This window comes from Sebastes fasciatus, chromosome 9 (genome assembly GCF_043250625.1).
Source record: "Sebastes fasciatus isolate fSebFas1 chromosome 9, fSebFas1.pri, whole genome shotgun sequence".
Lineage (NCBI taxonomy): Eukaryota > Metazoa > Chordata > Actinopteri > Perciformes > Sebastidae > Sebastes > Sebastes fasciatus.
Genome location: NC_133803.1, coordinates 8,426,393 through 8,439,203, shown reverse-complemented (window position 1 = coordinate 8,439,203; position 12,811 = coordinate 8,426,393). Strand labels below are relative to the sequence as shown.

The following is a 12,811-nucleotide window of genomic DNA, read 5'->3' as shown; positions in this document are numbered from 1 at the left end:
TTTGGTTTCGTCATTTATCTGTCCAACGTATTTACATTCTACATCTCAGTTATTTAGCAGACCGATTCAACTACGGGGAGCCCATGGTCACCGAGAGTGCACAATCAAAGACTTCATAACTTCATAAAAGCCCGGAGGCAGAGTCAAAACCATTACGGTTAGCGGGGCAAACATTCGCCGGTAATCAGTGTCAGAGTGATTTTGCACAGTGGGTTGTGGGGGCGCGCGTTTGGCCCTGGCGGTGAGGCGGTGATGAGCTTGGGGCGTTTAGAGGTGAACAAGCAGAATGGGAAGATGTCTGAAGATGAGGTGTGGGCAGGAGTAGGAGCTGGAACAACACTGCTGCTGCTGCTGCTGCTGCCCCCATGGCCGCCATTTCAACAGAGAAAATAGGCCAGAGGTTGTGTGTGTGTGCGCGGGAATTCATAAGCTGTCATAACTGTTTAGACTGTGTTTCAGTCCTCTGGAGTTAATCAAAGATTCTCAGCATCTGCTGCACCGCCTCTGTAGTCAGTGCAGGCTGCAAAAATATCCCCCGTAATAACTCATTTAGTCTGAAAGTGAGTCTTATCTTGTTTTAGAACGCTTCATTCAAAATAACTTCAACTGTCTCAGTTGAAGATGCTGTTTTGAGATTAAGTGACAGCAAAGGAACAGTTCAAACATTTGATTTTGCATCTAATAGCACTGGGAAGATACATTATGTAGTAAAAATAGGATTTTAACCCGATCTTAACCATAGACCGACATGCTAAGATTAACACACATATATGTCTGGGTGTATTTAAAATATAAAAAGTAAACTCACAGCAGTCGGAGGGAGTGCAGTCCACTGAAGGCCATTTTGGGGATACAACGCAGGGAGTTGTAGCTCAGGATTCTGCAATGTAAAAATAATTACATATGTATGTATATTAAATTCATCTGTTTCCATCCCACTGTCAGCACCAGAATGAAATACTAGCTCTTGGCTGAGGCGGGTCAGGACTTACAGAGTGGTGAGTTGGCTCATGTTAGCGAAGGACGAGTTGGTCAGAGAGTTGATCTTGTTGTTGCTCAGGTCTCTGAAAGGAATATTTAAAAAGTTCACTATATTGATGTGCACAGTGAGACAGAGGAGGCAGACAGACAAACACTTACACCAGCTGCAGGTATTTGAAGGTAGACAGGTCCTTTGGCACAACACTGAACTGGTTTCCATCCAGATACCTGAACAAAGAGAAGAACAGTTCAGTTGATAAACAGTTCATTCATTTTCAGGGTCAGTAGAAATGATCCACCGAGACCAAAATATGATACGTATCTTGAAACAGTCTTTAAAAATAATTTTCACAATACAGTACTATATGAAAACCTGAGCTTGCTGCTGAGGAAGATTGTGTTATATGATTGAAACCTCCAGAACAGCTACAAAGTGGACATCGTGATGAGATTTTTGTCAACAACACTTTTTGCCAATTTATATTAGCGGGTGTTAAAAGTTGATTTAATTCTAAATTTGGACATTTTATTCTGCTTTTTGTCAACAGATTAGTTTCACGTTGTGAACTGGTTAGGTGCTTGAGGAGGTTATTGCAGAACATCACACTTTTTTATGCAGACCACTTTTTTCCCATGCTGTTGCAGCCAATTTAATCTAATGTTAGACCAAACAGAAGATTGTTTCGTCTTTCAATTACTTTTTCTTCCGATGTTTTGACTCAACATTGTGTCTCATGCCTGGAAGTCAGGGTTAGTAAGCCTTGTGTATAAAGATTCTTATTCCAGACACATACTGGGTTAGATATCGTATCTACTGGGACTGAATAACTGTGAAAAGACGGCAAACTTATCACATTCATTGACATTTTTGTGAATTGTTTTTGTGAATGTGACCCTGCACATGTGACTGAGGTACAAACACTTGTGTGTGTGTGTGTTCATGCATGTGTGTGTTAACATACTGATGTATTTACAAGCCACCACAGTTGATATTATGCCTGCAGGGGATGCAACCACCCTGCTGACTGGCAACACAAAGTGCTACCAGAGGGCTGTCACCTTGATAAATGGCTGATTTAAGGTCCTGGTCCCTCTGAGCGGAGCTGCAGGGGCTTTCTCCTGCTATTGTTGTTGACTGTACTCAGAGCGGGAAGGGCAGGAGGGGGTGGGTTAGTTAGTGGGGCCCTTGGGTTCAGAGGTAATGATAGGTAATGACGGTGCAGAGGACACTTGGGATAATGATGGAGTAGCAAACTCTCCAGATGACTAGATGAAAGCCCAGAACAGAGGGGCACACCTGGTCACACCTGCTGGGACAATGACAGGCCTTAAGGCTTTCACAGCGTGTGTGTGCATCTGTGTGTGTGTGTGTGTGTGTGTGTGTGAGTTAGTCTGAACCACTTAAAGCAGTATTGGAAAGTTCCAGACCAATTCCATTCCCTCCCCTTTCCATTGAAAACTGCTCATTAAAATGTCCTCTTGCTCCCCTATGCTCCTGTGGACAGGCTTTTGGCCCTCACACAAATATGCACACATACACACACACAAACACACACTGATCCTTGGCTCTGAGTGTGAGAGTGACATCAGTGCTAGCCCTGAGGGCTGCAGGGAACACAGGAGAAGAATGTCTGAGAGAATAACTGCAGGGTTTATTGACTCCTTTCCTCTTCTCCGAATGATGAGATCTGTTTTCTCTACTCTTATCTCTTTCATTCCTCCTCTCTACCTTTTTATATCGTCTCCTTTTCTTTCCTTTCCAGACCTACCTCCATCAAAGCAAGACAAGGGAACAATAATGCCTGGAATTCAAACTGATAAGATTTACACTCAATAGGCATAATTACTCACAGTTCAGTCACGTTTCTGGGGATGCCTTTGGGCAATGTGTGGAGGTGCTTGTTACTGCAACGCACCACAGTCTCCAGGCAAGTACATTCACTGGGACACTGGGGTCTGGGCACACAGCTTGACAGCTCCTCTTGGCCTGGGAAAAAAAAACAGAGGAGATAGAGGGGAGTCAGATACCAGAGAGGAAGAGAAAGGAGGGATGACCAGGAGGGGTAGGAAAGACAGCCAAAAGAAGATCTGACAAAAAAAAGAGTAGAAAGACAAAGCCAACCCAAAGGCAAGACAGTGCCAAAACAGCACAATCCATCAAGCTGATAGTGAGGCATTGAGACAATGAAAAAAAAGAGGAAGTGACAAATGTGAAAACTAAAATCGGACAGAGAAAGAGGAGCCTTGCGCTAATGTGATATCGACCAGCGAGAGCAAAGAATGGAAGCTGCCCAAGGCCCGAAGACAAGTCCAACATTCATTCAGGTGCAAATAGGCTGACTGGTCAATAAGGCAAACAGCTCAATAGCTCCACTCAGCCCGGCATCGACCAGCAGCTTAGGAACTGCTGAGTAGCAATCTATTCAGTAAACAAAAGAGTCGCACAATAGCGGTCATTATTTAAGATGATCTCAGACACTTTAAGCAGCTCTTGTTCATAATGTATTGTGGAGCAGGGTGCAATGTTAAAATCTTCATCAGTCAGACGCAGACAGGTCAGTTTCACATATAGCGGAGGAGGTCGTCTGCTATATTGAAGATGTGTATCTCCTTTCAAAGAGACAGATTACTTCATTTAAAGTGGAGAAGCTGCAACAAAAGTTCAGATACGGTCTAAATGAAGAGAAAGAGACTCGATCGTGATAGGTACCTTAAAACTGCAATTAATAGCCCAGGCTTTTATTTGCTTTAATCACTAAACTCAACAGGCGTCTATACTGTATGTCTATTCTGCTGATCACTGGCTATGTAAGCCATAGCACTGATGCCCTTTGTATTCGTATTTGTTATTGTTTGTGTAGTTTGCATTGTTTACATACTCACCTGAGTACTTGACTGCTGGAAACTGTATCTTTCACTCATATTATATATATATAGTACAATCATTAGTATTACTATTATTATTAATGTTGTATTAACCTCTACTACACCTATATATTATTATTATTAAAAAGGATAAGGGATGAAATTAAACAGAGAAAGGTGGGGACACCTTTATTTTGTAGTGGACTTCACATGACAATATTCATAACTGGGATTAATTTGAATGGAAAAATGTTTTGTTTCTTTTGATTGGTGAACCCTCATGGACAAAAGGAATATAAATAATCCAGGAATGGACATATTCAGACTTAATGACCGCTTGAAAAGGTAAGGAGTCGCCACTGTACTGAATAGTTTGAATCTTAGAAGCTTAATCACACTGACATTCTAATTATCATTATAAATAACTTACAGTTCATTGTGTGCCATCTCTTTCTTTCTATCCCTCTCTTTCACACACACGAGCGACGTGGTGCTCAGTGTCTCTGACTGTAATTATCTCAGTCTTCAGTCAAAAAGTCAACATTTAGTGAAAAAAAGATCGATGTAATCATTTCCAAAATTCACAACATGCATGTGGGCGTTTCAAAAGCAACATTTGCAGTCAAAAAACACAAAGGAAGGCAAGGGCGGTCTAGCAGCAAACCATAAATAAATCTGAATGAATTATACTTTGGTGCTCATGGTTTCCGTAAAATGAACTGGACGATTGAATTGTGGAGAATCTAACCAATCTAACGATGTGTTAACATGTCCATATTGACAAAAGTTACCAGTTTTTTCGTCAAAACGTGTAGCCACCTCCAGCGAGTAAAAGGGACTCTGCGTCTAATTGAAGTTTTACGGTAATTGTGTGTCTCGGCACCACTTACCCTCCTCACAGCGGAAGTCAGGCAAAGCCACATCCTGCAGAGGGATCTCCTTCAGGAAGGCGGGACGCTGGCAGCGAGGGTTACCGGTCACGATCTTCCTACTCCTCAGCCAATCGCCGAGCCATCCCAGCCGGCAGTCACAGTTGAAGGAGTTGGCCAAGAGGTTACTGGGAGACAGTGAGCGTAAGACAGGTTGTGAGAGCATTGAAACGTTAAAGTGCATGATCGAAGGTAGCCTTGTGTGTAACTCACAGGGTAGAGAGAGTCTGCAGAGTGTCAAAGGCCCCCGGAGTGATCGTGGTCAGCTGGTTGTCGTACAGAGACAGCAGGCGGACGTTGTGCAGCCCCGTGAAACTGTCGTTGTGGACGCAGCTGATCTTGTTGTTCCTCAGCATCCTAAAGAGGAAAGAAATGAAACGCTTCAGCCTAAAAAATCTGAAATATTATCTTGAATTTCAGAAGTATCAACATGCCTGAGCATGTGATCGTATGTGTTTGCGCTTCACTCACAGCATGCGCAGCCCCTCGAGGCCGCGGAACATCGCGCTTCGGACCGAGTCGATCTGATTGGCCGTGAGGTGAAGCTCATTGACGGACGACGCGCCTTCAAATGAGCCATCTTCAATCTCTGTGATCTTGTTGTTGCTGAGGTTACTGTGTGAGGAAAAAGCATGTCAGAGAAGTAAATTACTATTCAGAGAATGACTGTTGAAAGGTAAAGTTAAAAAATAACATGAAAGTTTCACTTACATTTTCTTCAGTTGGGAAAGGCTCTTAAAAACTCCCGTTGCCTCCAGAGCGGTGATGTCGTTGTTGTTGAGGCGGCTAGAGAGAAAGAGTTTAAAAAGACAACTCACAACATATTCAATGATTCATCTCATTACTTAGTTCTTTTCATGCTATCTCTGCTCACACCACATCTTCCTACATAGCTTCCTGTTAGCAGTGTACAATAGACTCTTTTCCTGATTCCTTACAGTTCACTGGTGGATGTCGGGATGTGCTCAGGGATCTTGGTGAGCTTCAGGTTGGAGCAGTCCACCACGTTCGATTCACAGCGGCACTTGGGAGGACACACTGGATCACTGTTACAGGCGTTATTCAGACGGGTGTCCTCTGTACCTGAACGGGAGGAAATGCAAACACACACAACGACATCAGTTTCTTCCTTATGCCAACACGCGTGCCTCGCTTTCCCATGATGCTGTTAGTCACGCATCCGCGTCCTCCACAGCTGTATGTCACAGTAGTTTGTCCTGTTGTGACCTAAAAGACGGCCTCACCTAACGAACCTTTAACCTTAGGCACGCTCAAGAACATCCTGCAGACAGAGGTGAATAGGTGAGGGCGAGGGGATGGAAGGGTGGGGGAGAGGGTGAGCTATTTTGGAGAGGCGATAGAGTGGGAGCAGTGGGGTGAAAAGAACAGTAGCAGGGGAGACTGAGATAGGGATGCCAAAGAGGATTTGAGCTGCCAGCTTTAGTGAAGCAGAGCTCCCGAGAGATCGCACAGGAAGCGTGCACAGACAGGTAGAGTCAAAGGAGAGGAGAGCGAGGAAACAGAAAAAAGGGAGGGCACGAGGGACGCAAATGCATGCAGGGAAGAAAAGGAGGAGAGGCGTGAAAGAAGACAGACGAGAGAGAGAAACGAAAGGTGAGTGGCGGGGGTGCAGAGAGACGTCTGTCCTGGTAGAGGAAGAGCAAGAGTGAGGCAGCATGGGGAGTGTGGGACGTTTTCCTGCACCTCCTCTGTCTATGAATAGACGTTACGTGCCAAAAAGCGTGCTGCCAGTTACATCATGGTTGCTCAATAATGGAGCAGCACTGGGAGCCACTTAGAACGGTGTGTATGTGTGTCTGCAAGTGTGTTTCTGTGTATATATGTGTGCGTGTAGAGTTTATGTGTGTGCATATGTTCCATTTAGAGATTTAGAACGTTTTCTGTTAGGATATCGTTTTGTGTCCCGTTCCCTTTTTGCATCGGTACACCTCTCTGCCTGAGGTTTGGAGATGACGTCAGCGGGACGCTGTGGGGAACCCAAACCACAATCATGAGCAGGAAAACCTCAAACAACCAGGACTAAATCCTAAAGTTGAGTATCAAAAATCTGCCTAAATAAATAGAGCGACATTTGAAACCATATCCTAACCCTAAACCCTCATCGTTGACTTTATTAGAATATGTTTGGACAGCAAGAGAGTGAATTACATTCACAGAAACGACTTCCTCCGGCTGCCCGTGCAAAGGCTTTTTCTGGAGGTGTGTCACTTCTCAGAGTGGCTCAGTGGAGGTAAACAGTAATGCGGGTCATTAAGGAACTTTCCCTCGCTAGGCCAGACAACAGGAAAAGGCATTTCCTGCTACAGAGGAAGCAATGAAAGTGCAGCACAGCGCTTTGATCTTGAGGATGTAGAGGAGCCGGGGGACATTCGTGAGCCTGAGTCATCGGCATCGTCACAAGTGCGTGGCGGCGACACTTTTACTGTCAGCAGATTTAAACGAAACCGGAGAAAACACAGAGGCGAGGGATGAGGTTTTTCCCTCTCCGAGGCGCAAAATGACTCATCGCTGGAGTTGTAGAAGTTCCCATAATTCCCTGCAGCTTGGTTCCTCGTTATCAATGCATTATGGAACCCCTGTGCTGTCTGTGATTGTGTGTGTTGAGTGTGTGTGGGTGTGTGTGGGTGTGTGTGTGTGTATCGTGGAGGCTTTTATTGTTATCATTCAGGGAGGGTGAAATTCTCATTAATCACATATGGCTTTGATCTTCCTTCTGCTTACATAGTACTCCCATTTGTTCTCTAAGCCAGAGTAAAGCTTTATCTCAGCACACAAAGACACATTAATTTACACACACCCACACACACACACACATTCACACACACACGCATCCGCACCACACACACACCGAGTCCGACACACATCGCTGCTCCTCCTAGTTATTTTCTTGGAAGTGCTCTTGTTAAGAGGTCCGGAAACATCCGCTGATAGGAATCTGGGTCCTCTGGTGGGCTTTATTTTCTTTAGCTTTTACTGATAGAAAGGACACACTTTCCTTCCCCTCTGTCCTTCTCTCCCTCCCTCCTTTTCTGCCCCTCTTGGTGAGTGACTGTCTGTGCTCATGCCAAAGCAAAGAGCCACTTCCTTTTGACTCTATCTGCTGAGACTGTTAGGAAAACAGAGCTGAGGAGAAACAGACGCTCTCACACGTATATCCCATTAAGATGCACACACGGGTCCAGTCACTCATAGGCCCAATTAGCTGCTCTCATATGTGCAAATACCTAAAGCGCCGATACCACCAGCACGCAAATTTCAACCAATTTTACCCTTAAATGCCCAAAGTTTTTTCTGTGCAGATCATTTCCTCGGTTCATCCACATTAAAGGATGATTCCGGTTCATTACAACTTAGGTCTTTCATAGTTTTGGCCATTATTTCTCATGAAGGTAAAACCAAAAGTGAGTGCAGAAGAAATGTTGGTAATAAAGGTCAAAGGTCAAAGTTGAACTCTGAAGTTAATTGGTAAACTGTGATAGAAGTAATCAAGAGGCAGTTAAAGGTGCTACATAGGAGATTGGTAGCATTTCTATTGTCTCCACACGGCTCTCAACATGGCGACGGCTGAGCCGGCGGCTCGCAGCTAACGGTGCTAAGGGCGCTAACAGTGGAAACAACAGCAAAACTGCTGACAGAGCTAACAGTGTTAACCTGGGGAGGAACCGGAGTGTGGGTGCTATGCCGTATGAGCGCAGTGCAGAGCGGCGGCCGTGCGCTAGCCGGTGGGGCACGCTCACATGCACCAACATGCACTAAAAGCATGCACGTCCGGCCCCGCGATGTCAATAAAGCTCGGATTACAACACACAGAGAGAGAGAATGACTTCATTCTCTGCTCAGGTAGTATTACTCCTCTATAGCTTTACATATTACACGGCTTTGTTGAATACTTGATTCTGATTGGTCAATCACAGTGTTCTACAGTCTACAGCTAGTTCTTTATAACAGACCGTTGCTATGTAAAGCAGACCGTTGCTATGGGCGCAGTTCTGATGTTGGACTCTGGCGGACTGTCTTCGTGTCAAATTATTGATTTCTTAAGCTTAATAAGCGAGGTAATGTTCAGCTATCGGGTCATTGTTGTGAAATAAACCCCTTCAGGGCGATGCTGCACCGCTTTGCATCGTGGTTCCGCATCGCTCTGTCTGGGTTTATTTCACAACAATGACCAGCTCGCTGTACATTATCCCTTACATAGTAAATAGTTGTTTGCTGCTATATTAATACTCTGAATATTGTATAGAGCACCTTTAAGGGTAATTTCCTTTCTCTTTTGTTTTCTCTTCCATATAAGTTTAGCTAACCTGTGGGCATCTGAATTCCTGTGCTACTTTCCCCGTCTGACTTATTTTTAGCAACGTCACCATGTTCCCAGCTCTCAGCAATAAACTTAGTAAATAAAATGTCATTATTACCGAAAGGAATGACGGCACATCTACGTAAATAAGACCCAAGTTGTAATAAACTGGAATTATCCTTTAACCTGTGGGAGAGTTTTGTTTAAATGAACAGTAAGTAATGGAAAAAATGATGTCGCTCCATGGCTGCGGGTGGATAATTAAAGAAAAGAGGAGGACCATGATAGGTATGAACATTTACAAGCACTCACCTGGGATGAAGTACTGCTCTTTGGCTGTGATGGAGAAAAGAAAGAGGCACGGATGTCAGTGAGACCAGTCTGACCTGCATAGCTGTGGTGTCGCTATGCTTCAGAACAGTCATATATAAAGCTTATATATGACGACACATGACACAAGGTATATGACATTTAAACAGAGAAGCCTGGGACTGTCTCTGTGTATGGCAATGTGGAGGATCTAGTAACCATGTTAAAAAGTGGTAAATATTTGGCTGTTGCTAAGGAAGAGTGACATGAGGGAAAAGGGGAGACAGTGAGAAAGAAAGAAAAAAGAAAGTAGGAAAAAGACCCAAAAAAAAGCAAAAAAAAGAAAGAGAAAAACACATGGACTCCCTTCTTCAGCAGGTCTAGCCAAACAAATGAGGCTATAAAGAAGTGTGAAACCTCAGCAGTGCAGAGTGCCAGACAGCGTAGCACAGTGCACAAACACAATGGTGGGCAGAGTGTGGAGGGAGTTGGTATGGTGAGACCCAGCTAATGCAGTGCAGAGGAGCGAGGGGATGAGGGGGTGTGAAGGAAACCTGAGCCTGGCAGGCAGAGAGCGGTGAGCGGGTTAAGGGAGATGGAGGCTGAGATTGGCAGAGGGCAGAGGAATGGTGGGCACGTACAGAAACTCTAGCCCTTATACCAGCCTCGACTGGTGATCTCAGCTCACTGCGGTTCCAATGTGAAACCAGACTCACTATGTGGTAATATGGAGGAGAAATGCAGAAACAGCGAACGATCCTTCTCTCCTTGGCCTCAAGTTCATCTGGGGAGATATTGATTGAGGAGCACCGGCGCAGCAAATGATAGGCCGAATAAAACCTTTTGCCAGGAATGATCACTCATTAAATGTGGTATGAGGTATGGAGGGAACAATGCAGAGATAATAGCCACTCCCAGCGGAGAGAAAGAGAGAAGGTAAGAGCAGAACAGTGAGAGACAAGTGGAATAAAAACAACAAAGCCTGTCTGAGAGATAGAGAGCCCGAGAGAGAGGGAATAAGAGGGAGACATCTGGAGACAGTGACACAGAGCCACCAGCCTACCGGAGCAGCGGAACTTCTTGCTCTTGATCTGTCCAATACGTTTGTTTGCGAGTCGGCGAGGGCTGGCGCAGCGGGCGCCGCTGGTCTCGATGGGATTGGAGCGCAGGTAGTCTGCCAGCCACTTCAGATTACAGTCACAGATAAATGGGTTCTGGGCAAGGTGACTGGAGAACAGAGAGGGAGGGTTGGAAAGAAGGGAAAAGGTAAGAGAGGTAACATAACATAACATATATGAACACTGATGGGATAAAGGCCGACAAGAAACATTACAAGTAGTGTATATAAGAACATAAGAAAATGCCTTTATATCATTGTGTACTGACTTTAAAGGAACAGTGTGTAACATTTCAGGGGATCTATTAGCAGAAATGGAACTATGTTTTCATAGTATATGAAAAACATAGTTTTCACATAGTTTTCATATACTATGAAAACATAGTACATATAACATTACATAACAGTACATACAGTATATTCATAGTATTTCATTGTATAATCAACTGAAACTAAGAATCGTTGTGTTTTCGTTAGCTTAGAATGATGTTGCTCCGCCATGTTTCTACGGTAGCCCAGAACAGACAAACCAAACACTGGCTCTAGAGAGAGCCTGTCACGTTTTTATGTTACCTGAAGGCCACAGTAGTTCTCCGACACGCTTGTGAAACTCATAAAAGTAGTGCAAAAGTAGTGTTATTATGGTATAGTTGGCCTCTGAGTGAGGTGAACGGCGTTATCACGGTTTTGCACTCGGCGGCTCACGTTACCGCAGTCTTGGAAAGGGAGGAGTGAACGGGTGGGTACTCAGTCGGTTGCAACCTGCAACCACACCACTAGATGCTGCCAAATAATACACACTTTACCTTTAAGTTAAACCATATCATAATGACATGATCTTATGATGTTGAAAGAATACTTTGACATTTTGGGAAATATACTTATTTGCTTTCTTGTCAAGAGTTAGATGAGAAAGTCGACAGCACTCTCATGCCTGTGTGGTAAATATGAAGCAACAGCCAGCAGCCGGTTATCTTAGCTTAGCATAGAGACTGGAAACAGGGGGAAACAGCTAGCCTGGCTCTGTCTGTCCCATATAATGTATCAATATAATAACAACATCAGGTTGATTATTTTTTTAATGTGATTTCTGCATACATTTGATATATTGTGATGCACTCAGTTAACTTTATGATCATTTTGGAGGCAGTAGTTAGTGCTGCTGGTGAATTATATAGTGTTATACAGAGAGATGTTTCCAATATTTGGTCTACAAATGGGGTTGACAAAATATTAGAAACACCTCTCAGTATAATGCAATACAATTCAATACAAAGCACCACAAACTACAGTATCCAAAATTACCATAAAATGTAATCAACATCTCTAAGACAGTTTAAAGAGTGTGTGCTGCCTGTTTGGATGACCAGAGGCTGTGTGAAGGCTTTACATGTATTTTTAACCCTTCAAAAAAATGCAGGCAAAACAAGAAGCCTGTTTTAGACTGGGATCCTTAAACCCAGTGCCCTCTATGCATGTGTGTGTGTGTGTGTGTGTGTGTGTGTGTGTGTGTTTAAGTGTGTGTGGTGAGCCAAGGAGTAGCGCTACCCATCATCTTCAACAGGTGTCTTGAATGTCTTGTACTTGGATGATAACGCGGTGTGTTTCAGTCATGGTAGACACCACGGTGTGGGGTCTGTATCGATAACAGCGTGTGTTTTGCCTTGTTTATCAGAGCAGAAAAAAACACTCATTTAGACCGAATTGGTGCTGTCTGGGTAACGGCGGTGGAAAGAGTGGGTGTGGTGTGTGCTGTTTTTGATCTGGCCGCAGAAGCTGTGTGTGTTCGCGTGTTTGTGAAGATGATAGATTTACTCTCCTCTCTACCTCATGATTCTTCCATTCCGGTGTTATTACACAGACCTGCGAGTAAACAACTCCTGTGTTGGCTCGTGTTTTATGGTGACGGCTCAGTATGTGTCAGAGCGTGTAGAGCAGCATGTTTATGTGTGCCTGTGACTCACAGGGTCTGTATAGCTCGTAGTGACGTGAAGGTGCCCTTGGCGAGGGTTTGGATCTTGTTGTCGTAGAGCGACAGCAGCGAGAGATTCTGCAGGTCCTGGAAGGCGTTGGCACGAACGCAGTGAATCTTATTGGCGTTCAGCAACCTGGGAGAAGGGGGGGGAGAAAAGGAAACAAAGAGGGAGGGAGGATGGAGGGAAGGAAAAGAACGAGGGAAGCAGCTTGTCAGAGTTTCTTTATGTATTCATTCATTATGCATTCCATCTAGAAAACTATTCACAGGTACAAAGTTTACTTGAAGGTTATGGCTCCTTCACTGAGTGGGAGTAA

At 44.3% G+C, this 12,811-nt stretch overlaps 1 protein-coding gene across 6 annotated transcripts in view; it reads right to left on the bottom strand.

Annotated features, from left to right (window-relative positions):
* Positions 1-12,811, bottom strand: part of slit1a (slit homolog 1a (Drosophila)) — a 102,543-nt gene that overhangs the window by 14,302 nt on the left and 75,430 nt on the right. For 4 of the 6 annotated variants that reach the window (XM_074645794.1, XM_074645793.1, XM_074645796.1 and 1 more), the window contains 12 exons: positions 12,484-12,627; positions 10,466-10,629; positions 9,406-9,429; positions 5,714-5,858; positions 5,487-5,561; positions 5,247-5,390; positions 4,989-5,132; positions 4,737-4,903; positions 2,833-2,968; positions 1,141-1,209; positions 993-1,064; positions 809-880 (listed from right to left, as the gene is read on the bottom strand). In XM_074645794.1, coding sequence (XP_074501895.1) covers positions 809-880; positions 993-1,064; positions 1,141-1,209; positions 2,833-2,968; positions 4,737-4,903; positions 4,989-5,132; positions 5,247-5,390; positions 5,487-5,561; positions 5,714-5,858; positions 9,406-9,429; positions 10,466-10,629; positions 12,484-12,627 — 1,356 coding nt within the window. The remainder of the gene's footprint in view (positions 1-808; positions 881-992; positions 1,065-1,140; positions 1,210-2,832; positions 2,969-4,736; positions 4,904-4,988; positions 5,133-5,246; positions 5,391-5,486; positions 5,562-5,713; positions 5,859-9,405; positions 9,430-10,465; positions 10,630-12,483; positions 12,628-12,811) is intronic. The other 2 variants (XM_074645795.1, XM_074645798.1) reach the window with 1 other exon arrangement.